The following is a 27,021-nucleotide window of genomic DNA, read 5'->3' on the forward strand; positions in this document are numbered from 1 at the left end:
CTGCCGTTAAGCTATTATTAGTATTTAAACTAAATATATCTTCTAGCATAATACCTCATTCAAGTACCCATTCCTTTTATTGCCACAAACTGTTCTGAACATCACGTAAACAAAACTTGAACATCACTTAATGGCTAATTATCATCCTTTATTATTTTATATGAGTGGGAGGAAACAAAACTTACCAAATGTTGTCATAGGGTTTGAAGAAAATGAAAGAGATTTTCCTATCACTTTAGGTGAGAGAAGTGAACAGAAGCTTTTTCTAATGCAGTTCAGCTGTAGGTGTTTGATTCCACACTAGCAAGGGCCCATACGCTGTCAGTGGTGTATCAGTTTTGTCTTTAGGGGATTTAAGACTCTGGAATGACTGATTTCTTTTTTTTAACTGTCTTTTATAATTAATTATCTGCCTCCTCTATCTCTTCAAAGCCAAGTGAAATAAAGACGTTGCAAGATACTAGAATTACTCTAAGTGAGAAGTTAGCTTAGAAATGTGTCCCTCACAAGTTGGATGCTATGTTTCCACTCAGAGATCTCAGCTGTTAGAAAGACCTAATCAAACTTGAGGTAGCTTTTTGAAATGAGCAGAGTTTTTACATCAGAGATCCAAGAAAAAAAGTACCATCCTTTCCTAATTTGTCACTAGGGGTGTTCATGAAGTGACCCTGCTATCTCAGTTTGGCAGGGTGCTACCTCTGTCCCTGTACATTGAGCAGTGCCCCATTATGATCATAGGTATTGGATCTGCATAATTGAACCTAGGCTTTATTTTGGACAGCTAGTGTCACCAAGGATGCTTCCCTGGATGGGTAAGCACAGACCGGCAGTAGCTCTGAAGAGTAATAGAATGGACATGAGCTTTCCCTGTCCAGGAAGTTGTTCCCAGAGGGAGGTCTTGACAGCATTTAATTTAGAAGCAAGAAATATTAGGGTCCTGCAGCCATAAACATCTTCAGGCATGATCTTTCCTCCCCAGTTCATGCTGAATGAGCTTGTGAGCAGCCAGAGAACTGGGCTAGAAAGCCTAAGCAGAGCATGATGCTAATGCAACTGTATCTGAACTGAAGATTCCAGTGTCTAAAAAGTTCCTGGATAAATGACCTTTCTGCTTTTTGTTTCTGAGGCTGTCTTTTGCTGCAAGAGTCCCCCGAGACAAAGAAGAATAATCACTTCAGAGTTGTCCATGTGTCAGTTTGGCAGGCAAGGACCAGTACAGATCTAAGACCTTTACTCTGAAAGTTCCTATCTGTGTGGTACAAAAAGGTCGAATGTGGCTTGGGAGCCGTTTTCCCCAAAACTCCATGAGCTAAGCTGGCTTCTAAGAGCAGTCAAGGTGCTTCTATGCACAGGAGGTACTTGTTTTTAAGCTAATCTTCTAGTTGACATTATTTATTTATTGTTTTACATTATTAATTATAGTACTCTACTTGTTAAATATGAAAAGAGCAACAATACATCATGTGCTACCCCTTCCACCCCATGCAAGCTACTCTTTTACCTATGGGAAAAGACCCATGTGGATGCATAGCAGATGACTGCCGGGGTCCCTCAGAAACAGCTTGCATAAGCTGGGGTTGGGAAGAGGAGGTTTTCATAACTAGCGTTGTAAACCTGCTTTGTCCCTCCAGTCGTGCTGCGCCCCAGTTTTGTGTTGGCCTGTGTATGCAGCCTAGCTTGAAGGAATGGCCTTGCTGCACAACTGCTCAGTGACACCAAGTCAACCCATCCCAACCGGCTGCCGTGGCCTCAGCTCCAGCAGCCACAGCCTCTTGGCCTACAATCCCTGGGGATCTGCAAGCTTTGTTCCCAGCAGGGATGGAGGCCACAGAGCTGGTGCGTGAGCTGGCCCAGGCATAACATGGGAGCTCTGCTGTGGGCCAGCACTGTAACAAAGGCAAGGCTGGCGGTGTCGGCATGCTGTTGCTTCGGAAACTTGAAGCCTCTCATAAGCAATGCTGTTAGGAGTTGGTTATCAATTTTGCTTCACCAAGGAGTAGTTTTTGTTAATTTAGAGAAGGCTAAGAATGTACAAACAGATTTTTTTTATTATTTTTTTTTTTTGGTAAGGCTTTCTTCTAACAGCCCTTACAGAAGTGACTTCTCTTTCTCTTTGTGATCGCTGTTGAACTCACCTCTGGCAGGCAAACCTATAAAACCTTCCCTAGCAATCTCTAAGCATTTCCTGTAGAAAGCAAAGGAAGACTCTTTCATCTGAGTTACCTCATCCTGAGCTGGCACAGAAACTGGTCTGGTGCACAGTAGCAGCTGCTTCTCTTCACTCTAAACTGGCTGTTGCTTACCCCAGCTGGTCTCCTGACTTGATCACCAAAATGTTATAGCAGTGTGTACTTCTCATATATGAATGTTAAATGGCATTCGGGAACAACTGTTCCCCTTCGTCCTGGCTGAAAAGCATTCCTTTAAGGAACTAATCTATAAGTTCATCAGACACTAAAGTCAGTACAGGTGTTGAAATATATCCTCTGTGGGGGAAGAGGGATTGCTAAAATCGTGTATGTTTGTATGAAAAAAAGACAATAGGTTTTTAAAAGCTCCTCAAGCTGCTAGAGCTCTTAATGCCTGCAAATGCCTTTGCAGACTAGCTGTCCTGCACAGAGTGCCTCCTGAGACCCTGCTTTTTCCAAAATTACATGTATTTGGGTTGGCACTCTATGAGGTGTCTCCTAAAGCAAATGTGAATGAACCCACGCTGTGCTTACTGAATGTCTGTAAGCAGCAAAAAGCTATAGGGAGTGTGTTTTATCCTCAAGAGCTTCAGTAGGACGCAGGGCAAAAACTCCTTGATGGTAGTTCAGAGGCAAGAAGGGAATGTGCTCCTTAGCAGCCCCAGGGGGGCATTGGATATGACAGGGAGAAGGTACCAAGCTGTCCTGGCACAGCCCACCTGCTGTTCTGGGACAAAATGTCCTCTCCTACCCCCCAGGGGACTGTTTCCTCTGCATGGCAGATGAACTGTGAGCACACAGAGAGACATGCCCACTAGGGCCTGGTTGGAATGGGTGAAAGGCTTTTAGTGTGAAAACAGCTGCTGAGCCTAATGCAGCAAACAGCGATCTCAGGGATTTATTTTTGGAGAGTGTTATGGGACAGTCACCTTCGAAGGCTCACCCCCATGTGCAATAGGTGAGATGAAAGCAGCTCAAGTGCAGCTGTCTCCGCAGCAGGATGCTGCTGGGAACAGATTTTCAGACTGAAATCTGGAGGTCCTTACTGTGGCCTCATGCTATTTGGATCTGTCCCAATTTTATTGAAAAGTGTTGCTGAGAAAACATATTTTGCACACTGGTCGGAGCAGAGCTCATCAGAGTTGTTCTAAATAAGATTTCAGAATTCTTCTTTTTTCTTTTTTCTTTTTTCTTTTTTCTTTTTTCTTTTTTCCCTGAATCTGTTCTCACCAGGATATTTTCTAATCCTATTCTGCAATATTTGTGAGCAATTTTAACAGCTGTTTTTTCTCTTTTTCTCTTTCCGTTTCTCTTCCTCTCTGCCATTCTGCTCCTTCTCTTTCTTTCTCTTTTTCTCCTTCCCTTCCTTCTCCTTTCTCTTTTTCTCTCCCCTTTCTCCCTCTCCTTTTTCTCTTTCTTCTGTTCTAAACCAGAAGGTGATGTACTGGACTTTGTATCTCAGAAATACACTTTTTTTCCTATATCTCTATAAAATTGGCAGCCCTGCCTGCAGCAGATGAGTTGGAAATAGATGGTCTTTGAAGTCTCTTCCAACCCAAGGCATTTTATGATTCTAGGTATAAAAATGATTGGGAGAGCACTCCCGAACCCCATCCTTATCACACTGAGAAAAAAATTATTCGCTAATTCTGTTAACTGTGCAATGCAGATTAATGCACTGTCTTGAGATTCTTTCCCCTTTCAAGAAAATATGTAGAATTAAAATGGAAATCCAGGTGTTTTGGATTTTTGGCTTCACAATGGATAGATTGTTTGTATTAAAACCTTTGTAAGCCTGTGAAATTTAACTCTCATGTGATAACCTACAGCACATTCTGAGGTTAGAAATGGTATTTGAAACCATTTATGTTTCCTCAAATTTCTGGCTTCTCTATTCAATTACAACAGCTCATGGGATTCAGCATATGAAACATCCAGGCACACAAGGGAAGAAATGACTCTACAGGGTCTGTAAGAGCTTTCAGAATTTGAGAGGGCTTTTCAGCTGTATTATCCATTGCTGTATGCACCAAGGCTTAAATCTGGACTGATCTAACTGAGAAACTTTCTTCGTCCATGCAGCTCTATTAAAGAAAAAAAAAAAAAAAGCAACAAAAATTAATTGCTAAACAAAAAATTTAAAGTTACTGATCTATACTTACCAACTTAAAGCATTAGAACATAAAGCTAGAGTAAATATTTTAAAACAGTCTGGTGAACAGACAGATCAACACACAGATCCCCCATTACATCTTTATGCTCTCCCATTCTTCACCTGTCATCTAGACATTTTTTGCACCCATTCGTTATACATCACGATCTATCTAACGAAATCAGTCTTCCCATTCATGCTCACATCATGAGCAAAATCATTGTGGTTTTTTTTTCCTGCTTACTACTCCAGACAGTGTAAATGGAGGGACATCAGATGGCATTTTGCCAGCCAGCACTCACAGGGGATTGCACGAAAACGCCTCATTCTCTCATCATCTTTTTTCAGTGCTAAAGAAGCGCTGTCAGTGAGGTACCTGTTTAGCTGACACTGATCAGAAGAAATGCAGTACTTTCTCCGAGATGGAGGATACAAATACCATGACTTTTATCCACTACACAAGGCCATGCTGAACGCTAAGTAGGCTGGACACAGCACAGCATCTTGTACTCATGGAACAAGTATGCAATGGATGTGGGCTTAACTGCATAAAGTGTTTGCAACACAGGTACACGTGCAATCCAGCTTGTATGGATTACAACGTTCAGCTTTACTCCTGTTGTTTCTTAGGACTCCTGAAGTAATGGGTGCCCAGTATTATTAAAATCTTGCCTTTGCTCTATGTAGGCTAAAAGTAGACTCCTTTTGCTGGCTAATGAATTTCTATATATTCTGAGTTTTGTCTTCCAATAACCTCAACTCTACATAGAAAAAGTAACTTTTCTAATTTTCAAAGTCTAATTCATGGCCCATACAGGGCAGATTTTGTTCTTTTCCTTGTACAGTCAATGATTTACTTATCTCAGCCTTAAGCAGAAAGTAACTAGTAAAGATGAAATGACAAACAAGTAAAGGTCGACTAGAAAGTTGAAATGAAAAACAAATGCCATGAAAAGACTCAGGAAAAAATAGGTTAATGATACAATATAAAATATTAATATTTATTTAATTTCTGCTGTCCCAAGTCAGTTTCCCTTAAGACATGATACCATTGACTTCAAATAAACTTTAAGCTATAATTATTAGCGCATAAGTATACATAGGTGTAGGTGATGGATGGGATTAGGACAGAGTTATAATTGTTTGTGAAATGCATACTGTAGCTTATTTCACTTTTAACTGCTTTTCAAGGACAGCAGTCCAGTTGTGTTATTGAATTAATATTTATAACCACTTTTTATAGTATTCTGGTCTGGGAAATCATCACTACATATTTTTAGCTGAGATTTCTAGGTAAGGAAAGCAGTGGTTTGGTATGTGCAAATAAGATGTTACTATTTTCCAAATGTCCCTACTTGCAGTGGAGAAAGTAAGTTCATCAAGTGAAAGGAAAATTTGAGCTTTCACAGCATGTGCTGTTTTTAGCTTGCTTCGATCTTTCAGCTAAGATTATACTAAACCACTCTTTCCCTTTTCACAAGTAGGCCTTGGAAACGGGCATGCTAAAATTAGTAGGCATGTTTGCATTTATGGCTTCTCCAAGCACAGCACTGCAAATAGCCTATTCCAGCTATGTCATTATTGTACAACGTAGTTGCTTTTTTTGTTTCTTTGTTTTATTTTTAAGAAAGCAAATGCCATTCTTTATAACTTTTTATACATATCTTGAGGGAGGTGGGAGGCAAATGGATGAGGCCAGGCTCTTCTCAGTGGTGCGTACTGATAGGACAAGGAGCGGTGGCCTAAAACCTGAGCATAGGAAGTTCTGTACTAATGTGCGGAAGAGGAAATGGAAGTTTCCTGGAAGGTTTTAAGTTGAGGGAGGGAAGATTTAGGTTGGATGTCAGGGGGAAATTCTTTATTATGAGAGTGGTGAGATGCTGGAACAGCTGCCCAGAGAGGTTGTGGATGCCCCGTCCCTGGAGGTGTCCAAGGCCAGGTTGGATGGGGCTCTGGGCAGCCCGGTCTGGTATTAAATGGGGAAGTTGGTGGCCCTGCATGTCGCAGGGGGTTGGAGATTCATGATCCTTGAGGTCCCTTCCAACCCTGGCCATTTTGTGATTTTTATTGGTAAGGTTGATGAAGCACTGGAACAGGTTGCTATGAGGGGTTGTGTATTCTCTTTCTATAGAGATATTTAAGACCTGCATGACCTGCTGTAGGCAACCCGCTTTAGCACTAGTTGTTGGACTCAATGATCTCTTGAGATCTTCCAACCCCTGCAATTCTGTCATTCTCTGACCCCTCAAAGCAGAGGCCTGGCTTGGTCAGGGCACTTTGCTGGCCTGTCTCTTGCTTCAGCTTGAGGGAAGCTGGGAGGGCAGCATTATAAAAGTCAAATGCCTTTTTACTTAAGTAAGATTGATGAGTGATTTGCTAGATGAAGACATCCATAAAGCGAATAAATCATTTTCAACTAGAAAGAAGTAGCAGAGCTTTAGTTGCATACAGTGTAAACACCAACACTTGTATGGGAACTGCTGAGTAACGGCCTGAACCTCTGATTGATCACCTGAGGCGAGCCAGGAGTCAGCCAGAGGAGCACAGGTGAAGGCAATTCACCTGTGCTGCCGGAAGGGGGGGAGCCAGGCTCCACCCCTCCTAGACCTATTTAAGAGCTGGCTACTAGAGGGGAAGGATCTCTGCTGGAGATCACCCCTCTTGGTGTCTTCTGGTGAGCTCAGCTGAAGGGTAAGCTCTTCCACTAGTTCTCTTTTGTGATTGTTGTTTACTTTGCCTAATTCTCTTGATTATATTGTAATTATAACATCTTGATATCTATTGGTTATACAATTATATTGTAATTATAACATCTTGATTATACAAACACTGCTAGATGAAATTAACTGCTGCAGCTAATCCTTGCTGGCCACATGCCATATCTTGGAACAGGATTCCTGGGGACAAACAGGTCTGGTGGTGGTCACGCTCACAATATGTGTCAGACAAAGGACCCCAGCAGGTGCAAGGCTTTGAATACAGGTTGAAGTTGGGCTTAAGGGCAGAAAATCAAATGAGGATTTTTCTGGAGGATGTAAGAGACCCGTCTATATTATTAGGGTTTTTTTTTTTTTTTTTTTCTTTCTTAAGGGAAAAAGAAAAAAAGCTTTTAATTATTTACTTTCCAACGAGGAAAAACTTCCAGGAGCAGACACGAGTTTCTCCCTTTTGCCACCAGATGTCCCTCCTGAGCAGGGATATCCGCTGATCTGGAAGCAATGCAGGCGCTGTATACGCAACGTTTTTTAAAGACAGGAGAGGGAAAGGAAAGTCTGAGTGAAAGCAACAGTTACTGCAGAGTTTTGGATGGAGTAAGTGTTGAGATGTTTCCTTGGCAAGATAAACATTTTGCTGGTAGCACTGTAACATATGTTTAATTAACTCCTAAAATGTGTCATAGCTTGCAGCATTAATATACAGCTATCCTCCAGAGAACTAGGTATTCACTTCTCTTCTGAAGTGGGAACATCCTTGGCAGAAATGTGCACTTTCAGATGGAAGGGATGTCTGAAATCCATAGCTGCAAATGACCAATATAGGAAGATTTAATTTGTTTTTCCCTGAGTTGCTGGGTGCTGCAGTGACTTTTCCAGGTCTGGTAACGTTAGCTGAAACTCAAAGTGCAGCATTCATGTCTACACGTGAGAGGCATTGCCAGGGATTAGGAATCTACATCTCTGGGAAGCACTGCTGAAGAAAAGCCAAAGACTCAACAAAAAGGGCGATGACTTATGAAGGAGTGTGGACAGCTTCCTAGAAACACACAGGAACTTACCAAGAAGATAATTTAATGGGGAAGTACTTTAAGGCTCACTGTGTGCCCATGGCCCCAGTCTGCATCAAGCTCAGGTGCCCAAACGCTGTTATTACAGCCAACTGTTATTACAGCTGCTGTTTACTTCAGAAACACACATGCAAGTAGAAATGCTCAAAGTGTTTTTCTTTTGGAGGAAAAACATACATTTGGTGTGTGTGATGCACATTTGCTACTTAGCAGAAACGTGTGACATCTGCCCTGGAGTGTAAAGTCATCTGCCTGACTTCAAGGGAAGTGGGGACAGGTCATACTGGAGAGCTTGCTCCAGAGATAGACACTTTATATGGCATGTTCCTGTGTAGCTGTAAAAAAACCAGGAAACAACAGCTATGAAGCTTTGCTGGAGAAAGAAACATAAGCTACACCTGAACAGTCATGGCAACTGGGAAGTGAATGGCATAGAAGTAGCTCCTTGCTTCCCTGACCACTCTGGGTTTGAAGTACCTGCATGGGAAATCTCCTTGTGACCTCGTGCTGATACCAGAGCTCCTCCACTTCTTCCCTGTCCTCTGAATGCCCCTCACAAAGCAGACAGAGAAAAGGCCTTCTTTTTTGGCTTAGAAGTGATGGGGGGATGTGTGTGCATTGAGTCCTCTGTTGGAGAGATCTTAAAAAATGAGTTTTTTTCCTTCCCCAAAAAACTTTTAAGTAACAGCATTATGGTGTTCCTTGACTGGTGGAGTTATAACATCCATGCATAACCTAACTTGCACACAAGCAAATGCTCAGTGCAACCTCTGTTTGTGAACATAACATCTTCTGTCTTGAACATTCTCAGATGTGTCTCTGGGAAACTGAATATGAGCTTATTGCCAGATTCTGATTCTAATAAAGCTAATGGAAGTGTTGCCAGTGACTTCAGAAGGTCCAGATACTACTCTTAGGGCCAACTCCCATGAAATTCTCCCTGAGCACTTCCACTGATTCCTGAGGGGCTAGCCTGCCTTTACTCGTCTAACCAAGCAAGACCCACGAAGTCAGAGACATGTGAAAGAGCTGTCTCTTGGTATCCCAATGGCCACTAAAGAGTGATGTTTCCCCCCTTCTATTTTATGAAGGAGCTGAAATCAGAGCTGTGATCTACCAGCTTTGTGTCAGAACAGGTACATTCTTATACAGCAGTGCACCTGTGCAGATCAGCAGCTGTGCAGATCAGCACTTTGTTGGCCAAGGCAGAAGGGAGTTACTTGTGCTTAGGATGCACCAAGGGTCTGCGGTAGGTTGTGTTTGCTATTCTAGGAAAAGGTGATAGCAAACGGCTCATCTATCTACCTTCGTAACGAAGGCTCCACCCTCCCTAAAGGTAGCAGAAGAGATGTGACGGCTCTAACAGCCCAAATCCCGTATTTCATCTCGAAGCCCAAACCGCAGACGACGCGCCCGGGCCGCCCCGCTCAGAGGCAGCGAACTTCTGGTGGCTCACGGGGCCGTCGCTCCGCAACCTGCTGCTGCCGGCACGGCGCTGCGCCCACCGCTCCGCCCCGGGGCTGCGCTACCTGCGCCCTCGGTCGCTCCCCGCCCCGGAGGAGCGCCCCCGCCCCGCCGAGAGGCGGGCGCGCTGGTGATTTGCCTCCGCCGCCAGCAGCCCGGCTCTGGCCAGCCCGCGGGGACCGGGGCTGCGGCCGCAGGCGGCAGCTGCTCGCTCCCTCGCTCGCAGCCCGGCTGTGCTGGGGAAAAGTTTGCTTCTCGTCCACCTCCTCCTCCTCGTCGTCGTCGTCGTCGTCGTCGTCCCCGCCGCGCAGCAGCAGCCCCCGGGCATGGCGAGCTGAGCTCAGCCCTGCAGCCGGGCCGGGGGCGGCCCCGGCGCACCTGAGCGGCGGCGGCGGGGGGCTCGCAGCGCGCTGCCCCGCGGGCGGCCATGCGCGGCGGGGGCGGGGGCGAGCGTTGAGCCCCGCCGGCCTGGCTGCCCCCCGCCGGCCCATGCGCTAGGAGGGCCGAGGGCGGCGGGGAGCCCCCGGGGACAGGGGGAAGCGGGGAGCTCGCCCGGCCCAGCGCCATGCCGCGGCGGCTGGCCTGGCTGTGCTGCTGCTGGGCGCTGCTGAGCGGCGCCTGCCGCCCCGCCGAGCCGCCGCCCGCCGCCCCGGGCTTCCTCTACCGGCGGCTGAAGTCGCACGAGAAGCGGGAGATGCAGCGGGAGATCCTCTCCGTGCTGGGGCTGCCGCACCGTCCTCGCCCGCCTCCGCGGGAACCGCCGGCTCCGCCGCCGGGACGGCTGCCGGCAGCGCCGCGCTTCATGCTGGACCTGTACCACGCGCTGGCCGAGGGCGCGGAGGGAACCGCGGGCGCGGAGAGGGGCGGCCGCCCGCAGCCCCCCGCTCCGGCGCCGCCGCTGCCGCCGGTGCCCAGCGCGCAGGACAGCGCCTTCCTCAACGACGCCGACATGGTGATGAGCTTCGTCAACCTGGGTGAGTGCCGAGCACAAATAAAGCGAAACTCAAAAAGAAGTATTTGGGCTGTCCGTGGTTAAAGCCGCTCCGTGCGAGGTGCGGCCGCCGGTGCTCAGGGAGCGGCCCTCGGCTGTGCCTCGTGTCCCCGCAGCTCCTCTGGGACCGGCGGAGGCGCTTCGGGGTGGGTACGGGACAGCTCTTCTGGTGTCCGAGCCGGGGAAGCGGTAGAAATCTTGCAGAAGTTCTGCCAGATGCCAGCCCTGCTCTTCGGGTGAAGCGCGGTCCTGATGCGAAGGGCTCCGTGCTGGGAATTTCGGTGGGAATGCCGCTTAACTTATCATTTGAAGGAGTCCTGAACGCTAGCCCGCAATTAGGAGGGAACAGCATAATTAGATTCAGCCTAATGTGGAGAGGGAAAATATTTCAGTTGGCAAGTGGCAGTTCCTTTTTAAGTGAGTTCCTGTGAAGCTCGAGCGTCTCAGCGCGGCGGCCGAGAGCCGGACAGGGCTGCAACATCGGGCACCTGCATGCAGTTCGTACCAGTATTAGTGTGTTGTTTCCTCACCCATAGCAATGATGTGTTGCTGCAGTGGGAAATGTATCCAGGCTAGCAGGGTGGTAGGTGTATTTGGTAGCTCGGTACTGCCGTGTAGGTATTTAGAGTAGGTTTAGTTTTGCGCCCAGGGCTGGGAGATTTCGGTATTCAGTGGAAATCCCTCTCTCCTGCCGTGCCCTCCGTGAATACGAACGTTCTTCGGGCAAGCGGAGCTGCTGGTGCTGACTCTCTCAATTGCCTTGGGGGCTTTGAGGACCTGTGTGTGGAATGATGTCAGTTTGATAAGTGCTGTGGCTTTCTGTGAGCCTTCCCCATTGTATTACTGTGAGGTGCAGGGCAGCTCCTACAGGGGCTGTTAACAGGGAGAGATGTGGGCATCAAGCGTTGGTGTGTAGCACCCTGCATAATGGGGCAGCTGGTGAGCAGTATTAGACAGTAGACCTGGAAATATTTGGGTTTTGTTATTTTTATTAGGACATAAAAGCATCCGTACAACTCAGATCGGTTCTAATAATTTGGGTCTAGACACTTATGTAACAGCAAGGAAAATTATTCCTGTGGCATAGTAGAGCAGCGCAATAGAAACACTGATTCCGAGTCTCAGGAAGTATGAATCAACTGCAGAAATTTCTCATCGACTTCCAAGTTCCGAGTCATAAACTTTCGTGTCATTGAACGCGATTGTTTGTTACCAATGAGTTCACAGATTGACGGGTGGAAGCCAAACAATGGCTCAGTTGTTTTCTGTTTGGTTCGAGTAAGGTTCTGAAGAGCTTTGCCTGTGTCCAGCCTTGAAGAGTTGGCCTTCCATTACTGAGGTGACAGCTACCAAAGACATTTTTTCCTTCTTTTTTTCAATCAGAAGGTTATATCTCCTTTAGTACTGCATCTGCTGCACCCGATAGCTGGAGGTTCTGTTTGGTTGTGTGGATTTATGAGGTGTGGGCAGTGTTTCCCCGAGGGTCTAACTTCAAGAAATGTGGGAAATTCACATTTTCTAGGATGATTCTCAGCACTTTGCTTTGAGAGACACCTGCTGAGTATCAGGTTCTATTACAAGTGAAGAGATGCACGAGATTCAAACCAGGTAATTTAGAGAATAAATTTCATCTGTTGAGTTTCATACAAAAAAAAAAAAAAAAACCAAACCCTAAAAAAAAGATTTTTATATAAAATACTAGTTACAGCAGGTAAACCTGCTTTCTACTATGGGAAGATGATCCCCAAGGCATCTATTTCAGGCATATTGCCTGGGATAAAGCACTCAGAAAACACATATTTCTGTCAGTTTCCCACTTAAGAGGGCTCAATATTGAACTCAGATAGAAACATGTGTTTTTGATCTCTCTCTTTGAGAGATATCAGGCCAGCCAGGATGTCTAAATTCTGTGCTGAGGTTTACAGCAGGGGCTGTGTTGCTGGGGCAGCACAGTGGATCAGACAATAACCCAGTGAAACTGTTCCTCTTCAGGAGCATCCTTGGATGAATGTAGACACTGGCATGGCTTGACAGAGTACTACTGGGGATAAAAAAACTGTGTTAATGTTTCCTGTTTGTATTATATATCTTCCTCATGGCACTAGTAGGGTTCTTTCTCCTTTATCTTCTTGGAATGGCTTGGTGTTGGCGTGGACATCTCTCTTCGAGGGAGTGACGCTAGGCTGACAGCTAGACTCAGGCTAGTGTCTCTCTGTTCTACTTCTGGGGCTGTCTTAGTGAGGGATGTACCAAGCTCCTTGCAGCAACCCTACTCTAAGCTCAGGACGGTGAGGGCAAAGGTCTCACGCTTGGATCTGCAGGCTCGAGCTGGGGCTGTGGCTGTTCAGACTCCCTTTGGTTTCCTTTGAATCCTCATGGCTAAAACAGAAAGGAGGTGCTCTCCAGACCATATTTCGCTAGCTAGCGCCTTTAGAGAGCAGTGCATGCCATGTGTAGCAGCAGAAAGAAGACCCTCAAAGGCTCTGTTACTTTAAATATATTCAGAATTACTCTCTGTATAACGAGAGGAACTGTGTGGATCGAGACAGGGAAGAATCTTATCTGGTCCCTCATCCATGCAGGTCACTATGCTGGCATTCACAGTGGGAAGAAAATGTGTCCTTCTGCTAAGGGAAAAAGGGAATGCAGTAACAATCTTTGTGGATCTCTGGTATGGCCCAAATCTATAGCTAGCAGCAGCTAAACAGCAATGCCAGGAAAGTCTGAACTAATCCAAATTCCAGTGGCAAGCACTGTAGAAAGTGCACTTTTGATGCTTGGTGCTAGGTCATTATTGTTATGTATTGTTCCTTCTTGCAGCAAACTACCAGCATGGATTCACTGTATCTCTTTACTTTTGGGAGAAAAGGCTCTCTGCTTTCTCTCAAAACCCAAACCATCCCTCAAGCCCTTCTGCATGATTTGAGTTGTGACCATGATGAAAAGTTTCTTGAATGTTGGAATCCCTAAAACCCAGGCAATCACAGTCTTCCCTGTATGGTTTCACATACCTGGGAGCAAGAGAGCTGCGTTTCAGTGCCAGCAAGCCAGTGCATGGCTGGCTGTGCAAATACACTCTCTCTCCTTGCCTGCAAAGCAGTAGCTTACGGATGTGGTGTCCTCTGAGCCATCTCTTCATCTTTTTTTGGCAGCAATCTCCTACCAGATTTACTTCTAGGAATAATCTTGCATAAATCCATGGCAAGAAACCACTTACACACAGTCACTATGGCTTTTCATAGGAAGGAAGCAGTGCTAAAGCACTCCAAATTCATTTATAAAACAGATCTTTCTTTTCTTTTTTTTTCTTTTGAGGCATCTGATTAGCCTACCTGTCTTTTTTTATTTTTGTGGTATCACACATGGTGTCAGGGGATATGGAATTTGGCAACAAAGATGTATCAGGGACACTGTATGATTGTAGCGACGGGACCACACCATTCATACTGTCATCCCATCTGTTTATACTCTTGGCCACATGTTGTAAAGGTCATGACATCTACTCACAGGGAATAACGGGAGTGTGTGATGCTGCGTATCTGGCTATGCTGCCAGCTGGCTGTGCAAAGCCTTGCTCTCGGCATGCAAACAGCATCCTCCACGTGTGTCTGGAGCAGGCCAGTATTAGAAATCACGGAGCTGATGATGGGAATGAGTTTACTGATGTCTGCCAAACCTAGTACACTGAGTTTTCACGCCAAGATGCATCCCAAGCATCGGAGATCAGCTTTATATTTGCTGCTCAACTGATGCAGCCGAAGACCCTTTTGTATGTAATCCCCTTGAAGTTGTTGCTTGCTGGCTGTCTGCCTGTGTGGAGCTAAAGGATGGCAGGATGAAAGAAAAGGCAAGCGGTCCTCCATCATCCTTTGATTGCCTTTTTAGAAGCCTTCAGCTTCTTCAGGCAGTGAATTTCAGGTCTTCCTGCTTTGCACAGGAGCCCTGACAGATGTGTGGTTCCAAGAACAGCTGCTGATCAAGATGTACGGCATTGAAGTTAGTGGAGGGCCATGTTTGAGTGTCATCTGGACTCTCTAGAGCCAGGAACTCTTGTGAAAGCTTTTAATGGATTGAAAGTTTACACTATCCTAAATTTGTGTGAGAGGAAGAAAGAAAACAGTGATTGTAATTGGAATAAGTGAGAATTCCCAGAGGGGTCTTGATTAATTCAAGACAAATTTTGTATGTATAAATTAATAGAAAGTTGTTTGTTGGAATACAAAACTAAGTGTGGATTTGTTTGTTGAAAATCCAAAAGCAGCATTTCCCAGTTCTTTTCCCTGTGCTAACAGCCTGCAACCAAACTATTTCTTCTAAAAAGGTGTTCTTTTCAAAGTTTCCCTTCAAGAGAATGTCTTGTCAGCAGGTAGATCCCTTGGAGAACTGCCATGGATGCCCTGTGCTGAGCCCCTGGAGGGCATTTGTGCTGCAGCTTTCACTGAAGGGCTGCAGGTCTGTGCCAAGCCTGGCTGAGCCCATTGCAGTCTTGATGCTCCCTCTTGCAGTTTTGAATGTAAACTTTTAAGTGGTGTTTGTGATTTAGGAGGAAGGAAGGTGGTGTTTAGACTTTCCATGCTGTGGAGGCATGGTTCTCTTTTAGTCATCTTGCATCATTTCTAACTTGCGTGGCGCTAGAGGGAAGTATGAATTACTTAAGACATAAACAGTCCCATTGTGTGTTTCTGCTGTTTCCCAGCAGTGGCACAGCAATGCTCCTAAGCAGAGTCCACCTACTAACAGTTTAGCATTTCCATTTGACTATTTATATAGTGATACTAAGCAAAGAACAGACAATATACAGATATTCAGTAGCCATCTGGGCATCATTCTAGGCACCCTGCTGTGGGTGTTGCTGCTAGAGCAAGAGTCAGACCAGCTGGACCCTGAGGGCCCTTCCATCTTCAGCCCTTCTGGGATTCTGTATGGATGGAAAAAGGGCTCATGGTTGAGAGATTCCCATTTGCTTTCAAAGGATCAGACCTGTGCATGGGAGACCACAGTTGAGGTCCAGTCTTCGTGTGAACAGTTCAGAGGATGACATTGGGTCATACTGAGATTTCCCATTTGATGTGTGGAGAGAGCATTTTGGGCTGTGATTCCCTAGCCAGTGAGTTCTTTTTCAACCTTTCTTGTGCCAGGGAACTCCTTGATCTCGCGCCTTGCAATTGGGGCTGGTTCCCGGTGGCTTTGGGGACAGCACAGGGACGCAGCTACTGCAGGAACCGTGCTGGGGAAAGAAGGCTTTCATTTACTGAGATGAGCCCTACTGGGATTGCAGGGGTCATGCTGGAGTTTGATTTATAAAACTGACTTCAGACTGCAGCCAGCATTTCCTGAACTCTCAGCTCAGCTCTCAAGGCAGGAGATGGCCGTGATGGGTTTTTAGGCTGTGTTGTGGGCTGGTATTTTTTTTTTTTTTTTTCTTTCCTTTTTGAGACATCATGAGATGATTTTTGTTGTATTTTTAAGGGCACAAAGATTTTGACAGAGCTGCCCGTAGCTTTTTTTTTTTTTTAAGGTTGCAGTGTTGATCACAGCACAATGACAGAATTGAATCAGTGGCAGCAACAGTGCGAATTTTTTGGCAAAAAAAGTATAATGTAGACAGAGCCGAAGTGTTCTGCTAACTAAAACAGTAGCTGTATTTTAAGAGAGCTAGACATGACTGTTTTGATCCAATGTGGTGTTAATCACAAGAATACATAACTGCTTTCCTATGAACTTCCCCTTAAAAATATCCAGTGATATCACCTGGTGTTTTACACGAATGCTCAGTATAACCAGAATTTAGAATAGCTGGCTCCATGTAAACTTGGAATATTCATAGGTCAAATATTAGTGTACAAATGAAAACATTTTGAAAATGAAAACAGAAGCACAGTATTTGAAATATTCTCTGAGTGCAGATGTACTTCATGGCTTGAATAGCTTTACAAATTAATCGGGACACTCAGCACTTGTTCAGAAGAAGTCAAATTTCCTGATAATAGATGAGAGTGTTTTTCAAGCAGTATTCCAAAGATGTGTTATTCCATATACTTCAGTGGTCATTTGCAGTGAGAAGGACTCGGGGATCAGCTGTTTGAAGCTTTCATGTAAACAAGATGAATTTGATCAAACCAAAATCTTAATAGGAGCAAATGGAGAGCCGCGTTTTTATTTATCAGGTGTGGGCTGTTAAATATGCTGTGTTGCAGAGACAATATTCTTATCTTGTCATTTATTGCATTACATGTGGCTGGTGTGTATGGTGAAGGTATTAGACACTGTGTTTGTGTAAAGGTGTAAGGGGTGACATAATGTCTATTGAAGCGTAGTCATTTTGCTTCACACCAGGCAACAAGGAGCATGTAAAAATGAGAACAGATTAAAGCTTGTGGGCAGATTGGGATATCCATACCTGTAAGCAAAGAGGTGATGGTGAAAAGGGTCTGTAGTTTTTGTCTGAAATGGAGGGGCCGTATTTCATCATCATGTCCCCTGATTGCTTGAGATGAATCAGGGAGAGTAGAACTGTCAGCTGTCAGCCCCTGTCATTTGCTGGGAGTAAAATTGTCCAAATGAGTTGGAAAAAATGCTGAACTCTTAACAAGCATATACAAAATGCATAGTATTTTTCTACCTCCATCTTCATGAACACTGTAACAAAAGCTGTTTAGACGTGAACGCTTACTGTAGCCTAAATTCTGTACTTTCCAAACCTTGATAAAAGAAGGGTAAAAAGGGGAATAAAGAAGTGGTTGAGGCTTTAATTCTGCTTAAGCACAGTTGAGGTGGATTCTGAGAATGATTTGTATTGGAAGGGACCTCAGAGCTCAATCAGTTCCAGTCCCCCTGCTGTGGGCATTGTTGACACCTGCTAGATCAGGTTGTTCAGTGCCCCATCTAAGTCCCAGTTGAACAACTCCAGAGATGGGGCATCCTCAGCTTCTCTGGGCAACCTGCTCCAGTATCTCACTACCCTACTGTGAAACATTTCTTCCTTATATGCAAAGCAGATTTGTGTTAAAATACCTGTTCTTCCATCATGATGCCAAAACCGGTTCCTCACTGTGCTTGCATGCAAACAGTGAGAGGCTCCAACTCCTCTGCTAACTTCCCTCTAACCTTGCTTGCCTTGCCAGGGTCCGGTTTGGTTCCCTGGGGATCTCAGATGGAGGTGCCACACACTGAGGGGGATGTGGGGCCTCACACTGCATAGGGTCAGTGTGCAGGTCCCCTGAGAACTAGGGATCAAAACTTCATCTCAGGCATGTCTCTGTGAGCTAGTGAGGGATGCTGAGCAGTGTTACACCAGGCTGGACTTGCAAAATCTCAATAACGGATGTGGAGATCCAGAAGATTCTGAATCCCAGTTATATACGTGAGTAAGAAAAGATGCACGCTCATTTCTAAGTATCAGCTTTATAATGAACAGACAGAATTGATTTGGTAGTGGCTCCTGTTACGAAATATGCATTTGTCATGGCAGAGCACACGTCAGCTGTACACAATTTTTAATGCTAAATGGTGGGAGCATAGTTCTAAAATTTAAGCTGAGTATGTAATTTGTATCTGCGCAAAGATTTGGTCTGCAAGTCTGAAATTCAGGTGCCTGATTGAAACAATGCAGTCTGGAGAATAAACCCTTCGTTGTAGAAAAGCAGCAATCTCTCTTGCCCACAAACCATCATCCTGAGACCACATTTCAGGCGTGTAGCCCCTTTTACTTAATTACTGTAACATCAAACGTTCTCGACATGAAAGGGACCAAGCAGTGGCTATGCAAGATAATGGCTTGTTTATAAAAATAATTTAAACAGCATATGAGAAGGATAAACATGCGTGTCCTGCCAAAATTTCACTGTATGTTCTGCAAGCTTTAGCGATTGTGAATCTCTTGGCTTGCCCTTTCAGTGCCTTTAAAAAAAAATAAAATTCCTCTCCTCCTCCCCCCCTTCCTCACAAAAAAAAGAGAGGGAGAGAGTGAAGAAAGAAAGGAGGCAAAAAAAAAAAAGTTCTCATATGTAAGGAAGTTCCTACTTATGCTATGGAAGATAGCTGGAGAGAAAATACATATACTTTACACAGGGCAAGAGATATTTTCACTTTGAGATGTCTGTGTTTCGTCTCTTGCATATGATGGTTTTTACACTTTAATGACTGTAGCAGCCGTCCTCTCCAAAAATGTTCCATTCTGCAGGATGTGGAGGGCTCCTCGTCTGTTCAACAATGCAAGGATATGACTCTATCTTTTATCCAGGGCCTGAAAACACTTCATAAGCATTGAATTGCTTATGGGGTTCGAACTAGATGATCTTTAAGGTCCCTTCTAGCCCAAGCCATTTGATGACTCTGTGAAATCTTACAGCACGCTCTGACTAAATTTAATGGCCATTCGAATCATTTTCTGAATGTCTGGACTGAAGCTCAGAGGGCATGACCAGGCCTGGGGGCTATGATGAGGTCTATGAGGTTATTGCTGTGATCTAACCACAAAACTACATCACTGGCCTGGCAGGCCTCCAAGCGGCTCACACGGTGCACTCTTACTTGGCAAACCGCATCCTACCTCAGGTTCCTTGGGTATCAGTCTGATGGAGACCACAGTTTCTTGCTCTGAGTGCATTTTGTCCCTTCCTGACAGTAAAACTTCTTCACTGGCATTGCCTGATTTTCTGTGGGCAACCTCCATTAGGGGCATGGCCTCTCATCTGTGCGTGTGTTGGCATCACCTCCTGCCTTTGTGCGTGCTGTCTGAACCCGAATATTCACTATGGCCATTCACCATGTCTACTATTTGCCCTGTCCCATGGGAGCACATGGGATGTGGCAGAGGTGGCCTTATGTGGCAGCTGGGCCACCCTGAACCAGACCAGAAAGGGAAAGATTTGGGGACACCTTCTCTGAGTTCTCCCCGCTTTTGAGGGCTTTCTCAATGGATACCAATGTCTGGGGAGCTAAGATTAGGTTTGAATGTGGTTCTATTTTGTAGTTGAATCTGTTTTGCAAGTAGCTCTTTTTTTTATCTGTGTGTTGAAGCTCTGCAATTGCATATGCTGGCATCCAAGAAGTGTTGAATGGGGAAGGTGAAAGAGGCCACAGACACACGTTTTTCTCTTGAAACTGTTGTAGAGCCAAGAAGAGGTTTGGTTAGCTTTTGGTAACGTGAAAGCAGTGAAAGGGGTGTGCTTAGGTTAAGTGGTATTCAGGTTGCAGGAAGGCTAAAAGTATGTGTTCTGAGTTAGCTGATAGTTTTGTTAAGGAACTCTGAAAAAAAAATGCACTGTAATGGCTGAAGCTCTTATAATGACTTCTTTATGTTGCAAGAGCTATTGGCATTGGGTCCGTCTGATGCTTTTGCTATCACTAGTCTCAGTAAAAACAATTTTATGGGGTCCCAAAACATTCTGTTGCTTCTGGCATCTGTTGAGCTGGCAGCTTGGCTTCGCTGGGGCTTGAAGAGATAGTTCATTAACTCGTGGCACTTTCCAGAATAAACATGGCAAACCTCCTCTGAAATAACAGACGGTAAATCCTCCTTGTCACTCAAGACTGCACGTTTGTCTTCGGAAAGGGGCAGTGAAAGAAGCTGTCCATCTCCTAATGAATGAGAAAATAAATAGCAGATGAATTGTGCATTGTGTCATACTTGACATGGCAAGGCTTCGGGTAGAATAACAACAAACTTTGCCTCCTGTGCTTTGCCTGTTAAATATGGACCTAAACTAAGCAGACCCACTAGGCAGTCTATCGGACAGCACAAATAGTGCAGCTCTCTGGCAGATCTCCGGTGGGAACTGCAGCCTGATTAACCTCTGCTGTGGGCTTGCTATCTTAATCCCCCATGCTTCAAGTCATTTAGGAGGGTGGATTCCAGCATCTCTTCACTTTGGGGACCAGGCTCCCTCATTTTTTTACACTACAAGGTTTTGGAGGTTGTTGCAAGGCTGCGTTGCTCAGAGCGCACAGATGTTTTGCGAAGCTTGTTATTTTCTATGTTGGAGGTTATGAGTCAGATTGCTGTTACCAAAATGTTTATGTGAAATCATTTCTGAGTCATATATTTGCATCATATACAACCTGTCTGACAATCAAAACATTCAGTGCTCAGCTAATGATTATACTAAGTTTTCCAATGCTCTGCTCCAACATAACATAATTACACTGCAAAGTGCAATATATTACTTTGACAGGGTTCTTCACATGTCTTGTGATGTCAGAACATCCCAATTGCTATTATTGGAATTATCAGATAAATATGTACTTTGTTGCATGCAGCAAAGTTAAAAATAGGAGATGCAGTCCCTTAGAAATGAAATGCTCCTCAACTGTGTATCCTGAAAATGTGTTTTTTCAGTTCATTTTATTTTCAAGTTTAATTTCAAGTTTAAATAGTTCATTTAATATTTTCAAGTTATATTCAGTTCAGTTTATTTTCAAGAAAATAAGAAAATCAAGTTTCATAGTGCTTTAAACTTCTTTCTGTCCAGAGGGGTGCCCATGAGGGTGGTGGTGAACTAATGAACAGTAGTGAACATTTGCGTGGAGAAATTGTTTGAATACCAGGATTTCAGCAGCTGCTTGGAAGGCTGTTTGGGAGTTTCTGTATAACTCAGTTTATAAGATGGGACTGGAGTGTTTGTAGCAGAGTGGAAGACATAAACAGTCTGTAAACTACAACTTGATGCATGCTGTGTTTATATGTTGTGTAAATTCTAGCATAAATAGGGGTCACTTGCAAGAATTAGGGCAAAGATTTAAAATTACATTTACCTGCATGAGTCTTAGAGCTAGTGCAGGACTATTCATTTGCACGTCCCAGTGAGTCCAGCAACTCCTCCTTAAGTATTTATTGTAAAATGGAGTAGGAGAAAATCTGGTGACCTTCTACCATGAAGTGATAGCATTGGTGGTCAAAGGAAGGGAAAACTGATGTTGTCTACCACGTTTGACGTGGTCCTGCACCACACTGTATCTCTAATTTGCAGCAATATGGGTTCAAAGGGTGGACTATTCGATGGATAAGAAATCTGTTGGATTGTCACTGCTAGAGTGTTGTTGATGGTTCTGTGTTCGGGACCTGTAATCTTTAACATCTTTATCAGTGACACAGATGATGGGATCAAACGCACCTCAGCAAGTTTGCTGATGACATCAAGCTGAGCAGTGCAGTTAATAGATAGAAGGAAGGGATGCCATCTAAAGGGACCTGAACAAGCGTATACAGATTGTGAGGAAAAACTCCTCGAGAGCAGCTGTGTGGAGAAGGACATGGGAGCCCTGGTGGATGAAAAGCTGGACATGAGCCAGCAGTGTGTACTTGGAGCCAGGAAGGCCAGCAGTATCCTGGGCTGCATCAGGGGAGCTGGAACTGGATGATCTTTGAGGTCTCCTCCAACCCAAGGCTTTGTATGACTGTATGAAGACTAAAGGACTCCCTGAACTCTGTGAGAAGAAAACTGTCAAGGAGATTAAAAATACACAGGGGCTGAGGGCTACATGTTTATTTGCTTTAAAGTAATTTTTTGCTACTAAACGTGGATTTTGAAATGGGAAATTATTTTAGGACTGTCTCGTCTGAAGTTTGGCTTACAGTCATTTGGAAGTGGCTTTGAGAGCTCAGATACCAGTGTGAAGGGCACGGGCAGATCCCTTTAAGTACAAAGCATCATCAGATTTCATCACTTTCACTGAACTGGCTCATTGCATGATGGGTTATGATGACATTCTTTACATTTGCAGCGAAAAAGCATGGACAGTATAGCAGTGGACTTCCCTGATACGTGTGTCTGAACCATGCTTAGTTGGCAGCTTGCATTTGGAACAGTAAGAAGCTTCCCCATGCTGTATTTGCGAACAGTTCCTTTGCTTATCCACTCTCCTTGGCCAGCTTTTGTGGCAAATACATAATTGGACTATGAGGACTAATATATTGTGAAGTGTAGTGGAAAATGGAAAAAAAAAAAAAACTCAGTTGGATGAAGTCCATTTGTCGTGTGTTAATTTCTAGCCCTGTAAACAAACACAGCTGTTGAGTGTAGAATCAGTGCTCAGAGTGGTTAAAGAACAGTGATGCATTGCTAGTGAGATCACAGCAGAAAAAATATGTAACATATGAGGCTGCAGTAGAGATCAAGACTATCCTCAGCTCTGATTAATTGTTTCTGTTGATGTGTTTTCATCTACTTATGATGCTTTAGGGTAGCTAGAATTTGAAGATGGCTTTTTAGTTGCCAAACCATTCAGCTGAAGCTGTCAGAGTATTAAGTATTGATGAGCCAACTGTTGTGAACTTCTGCAAAAGGGCCTGAATTGGTGACCAAAGGCTTAACAAATCTATGCATACATATTTTACATTACTATTCTTCATAACAATGTCATCAGTTTGGTCATCTGGGCTTTGTTATTATTTGTTTATATTTATCATGAATATATGCAGGGAGGTTTGTCTGTCATTTTGTCATTATTAAAATGCGCTTAGAAGTCCTGCATTACAGAATAGGGGACGTGAGGCTTTAAACATCAGAAACCTTGGGGCCAAGCAAGTGCAGCAGCACTTACTCTGTAATTTATCTTCCTGCCCAGTTATATATTTTGACATTCTTGAGCTGACTAAATGCTCTGGGGAAAAAAGAAGTAAGGAGCGGTCTTGGTTAGTCTAGTAGCAAGGACAGCTTCCAATTCCTTCTGTCCATCACATCAGTTATTTTAGTCACATTGCTATGTGTGACACTGCAGTTATCCCTAGCATAGTAGGCCACCTATGGCTTGCCACATTGAAATGGAATACTATTGTTGATGTCATAAAGACCATCACCAATCCTAAGCAAGGATTAAAGGGATTTCTTTTCTTCCTTGGCTTTGAGAAAAGAGAAGGCCAAAGAAGCTAGATAGTTTATGTGAAAAGCAACAGGGTAGGTAAGACAACAAATAAATCACCAAGTATCATTTGTTGGAGGAGGTGTTAGTGAATCCTCCAGTGAGATACACTTTTTTGTATGTTTTGTGTTCAAGATGTCTGAGTGAACAAGGTCCATGTACAAATTTTGACAGAGTTCTGGAGGCACCTATGTGAGCATTTTGTCAAGAGATCTGCCTGGTGCCTGGTAAACTTGACTTCATGTGTCTTGCTGGGAGGATGTAAATCTGAGATAGAGGTCCTGGCTCCTCCATGATCTGCTTGGGGCTCTGCAATTTGCAAGGCCAGTTTCTGTTAGCCTCTGTTTCCCTGTTGCTTGTGCTTCCTGTCCAGAGAGTCTTGACAAATAACCTAGAAGCCCTGAGAGTGGCAGATTATCACTTTTTGCAAATCTATGTGAGTTTTGCATAGCTAAAATGTTATGTGAGATAGACTTCTTCCTCTGAACAGCTCCAGTTTGAAAGTTTCAGGCACACTGTAGCCGTCTGGGGTTTTACTTCAAATTGCACAAGGTGTTTCATTGCATACTTTCCCATGACACGTGGTGGTGCTACCTCTCCAGAAGCCTCTTTGCTCTTGAGAAATAATGGGGTGTTTGACTTGACGTGTACTCAACTGTGCTATCTGGAATTTTGTCATGTCTGCAGAATATGACTGAGGCACAGCAGTGGCCCAAGTTCTAGAAATTCCCTTTGCTGTTGCCCCTACGAAACTACATTCTGGCATGAAGAATTTAATTCGTGAACTGTCAGTCCAGCACTTTCCATAAACACTAAATTGACTCAGAGTGGCTAGGTCTAGTGCTATAAAACGGTATGTTCAGGTCTTATTGCCAAGAAAAAAAATTACCTGTAAATAGCAGACTTACAGCATAGGGGCTCATTTCTGCACTTACGCTTTTTACATTTCCATTTTTGTGCCGGCTTGGCAAGAAGTTAACTTAAACGTCAAAACTATTTTTATGTAAATATATGCATTATTGAATCTCTTACTCATAAAGCAAATACCACTTTAAACCCACACAAAACAGCTGAAGCTATATATATTTTCTCACTACTGAATTTGGCTTTTAATAACTTGGAGTTGACTGTCCAAAATAAAGTTAGGAATCAAGGGCACTTTATTTTCCAGCTAGCAACATACGTACTCTTGGCTTTGGACTGCACCAGTCTGAGGTGGAATAAAACCTGAATTTGTATGACAGGTCCTCTTAGCAATTAAAAGAGAGAGATCGTGATTAAACATACAGATTATTTTTCATTTAGCCAAATTTTCTAAAATTTTACAAAGGTAAAGAAAAATGTGAGGAAATAGTAAGAAATGTTGAAAGCTTTGGTCCTGAACAGTGGCTTTCTAATGTGTTTTTCCTGCTGAAAGTACGCCTAGTGCCAGCTTCAGAGGCAGTAGTTATCTCAAATAAAGGCTATAGTACGCAAATAGTTCTGCAGATTTCACTGATGCTATCTGAAGAGTAAAGACAGCAAAACCTGCACTTATCCAATACAAACCAAAACAAAGCCAAGCATACAGGGATTGTGCACTAAGTCCAGGTAGTAATAACCTAGAAGGACATGCTTGCAGCTCTCCTTTCTGGAATTCATTACTTTTCTCTACTCTTTGTCCCACTGCCTCCTCTCTGTGGGAAGTCACCTTATGTCAATAACAGTTCCCCACTTCAGAAGTGAGTGGCAAACAAAAACTCATTCTTGAATCCAAGAAAGCCACTCACTGGTGCTCTGCACAGTCTCTTCGTGGGATCACTGTTACCTCTTTGCATGTTAATGTTAAAGCAGCCACAGCAGAGAAATATGTTGGTTTTGCCTTGTCTTCTGCTACTGCAAGAGTTTGCCAAGCACCTCCTGTCAGCACCTTCATGCTTGCTGGAATCCAAAGAAACAAGGTGGAGGGTGTAGGGAATCCTTCATAGAATTGCATGTGATCTGCCAACTCAGGCTTGAGTTTAAGGTTTTAAGTTAGTTATCCAGGCAGCACAGGCAAAGGAATTTCAGTGTAAACTGTTGGAAAATGTTGTCATTGAGTTGCAGAGTATTTGACTGTCACTATGTGTGGGGTGAAGTGTGTACGTTGCCATTTCTGCTCTTTCCGGTTGAATAAACCCAAGCTGTACTCAAGGAGAAAAGAAATCGGTATGGTTTCAGGCTGATGGGCTGTGAAAAATAGCCGTAGTTGTCTGGGACTGAAGTTATGAAGAGCACAGCTGGGGAAAAACCCTGCAAAGAAAGCAGTAAATCACCTGATAATATCCCAAGAAAATTTGGAAGACTCCACTGGTGTCAAAGCAAATGCTACAGTAGGTCATGGTGCACCTTGTACAGCTTATAATAGGCTGGCCACTCTGTCTGACTACACAGCCACAGAGAGGGAGGAGAAATCCTGGGGGCAGGAGGAACAAGCTGGGCAGGAGTGAAGTGAGCACACGTGGGTCTTTGCTCTCAAATCTGCAGTCTTGGGGAGGAGCACACAAATGAGCTTGAAGGATGATGCCTGGCAGAGTCGAGTTTTCTAAAAATAATGTTTCCAGCTGGATGAAACTGCATCTCTAGTTGATGCAGTTTCTGATCATTTTACCTCTTATTTCATGTCTCCTAGCTTGCATGATTCAGACCTGTGTAAACACTTGTAACAGCGTCTCATTGCTGTGAAAGCGGAGCAGTGATGGAGAAGACAAGGTTTGTGGGAGCAGGAGGCTTACCACCTTCATTAGGCCAAACGATGGAGCTGAGGAAACAGGCAGGCTCTCCATCAGCATTTGTCTGTCATATCCTCTGAGTCTTGTCCCATTTCAGGAACATTCTCTTCGCCCCAATGTCCGTGTCAGTCTTTGGCTGGAAGTGCCTGGGAGGGACATCTGGCAGAGCTGCCAAAGGGGAAGTGATGTTATTATGCTTCTCTTGTGGTGTCCTGCTCTAGGAAAACTGATCATAATGTTCTTTATTCTCCCATTTAAGCATGATGCGTGTTAAGAGGCTTGAGAGTAGGCTGGTCTGGATTGTCTTTAAAACCAAGCCTAAAGGAAAAAGTGAAATAAAGGATGAATAAAAGGATTGTGGTTTAGCTTACACCATAAATACTTATTTCCTTTTTAAATGCATTTTTGGAAGTGAGGGGAAACTAATTACAATTGAGTTTAAAGCTAGCAGACTTTCCAGTGCTTGTCTAAGTTGTATGATTCATCACGACTGGGCCTTTCCTTCATTTTTAAGTGGTTGTGCTTGTGCAACATTAATTTCCTGAGTTTATTTTGTTAAACTGCCACCTGAACAAATTAAACCGATGTCACTGTCATGGGGTGTTTCTTTAATTAGGCACCTGCTGGTCACAGTTGGGACATCTAAATTTTCAGCTGCTTTTTTTGTGTGTAGCCAGAAGAGAATTCATCCTGCAGATTTTTTTTTTGTTTGTTTCAGCCTTTGAAACCTTTTTTGTTCTGCTGTGTAGATTATGTGAATACACTTAGATGCCTCCTTTTCAGTACTTTGGTGCTTGTGTGTGTACTTGGAATGCAGAGCTGGGTATAAT

At 44.1% G+C, this 27,021-nt stretch overlaps 1 protein-coding gene across 1 annotated transcript in view; it reads left to right on the plus strand.

Annotated features, from left to right (window-relative positions):
- The first annotated feature begins 10,115 nt into the window (after positions 1 to 10,115).
- Positions 10,116 to 27,021, plus strand: part of BMP6 (bone morphogenetic protein 6) — an 84,781-nt gene continuing 67,875 nt past the window's right edge. The window contains exon 1 of the mRNA XM_052697924.1: positions 10,116 to 10,563. Coding sequence (XP_052553884.1) covers positions 10,155 to 10,563 — 409 coding nt within the window. The 5' untranslated portion in view covers positions 10,116 to 10,154. The remainder of the gene's footprint in view (positions 10,564 to 27,021) is intronic.

The sequence above is a fragment of the Tympanuchus pallidicinctus genome, unplaced genomic scaffold, assembly GCF_026119805.1.
Source record: "Tympanuchus pallidicinctus isolate F22 unplaced genomic scaffold, pur_lepc_1.0 scaffold31, whole genome shotgun sequence".
NCBI lineage: Eukaryota > Metazoa > Chordata > Aves > Galliformes > Phasianidae > Tympanuchus > Tympanuchus pallidicinctus.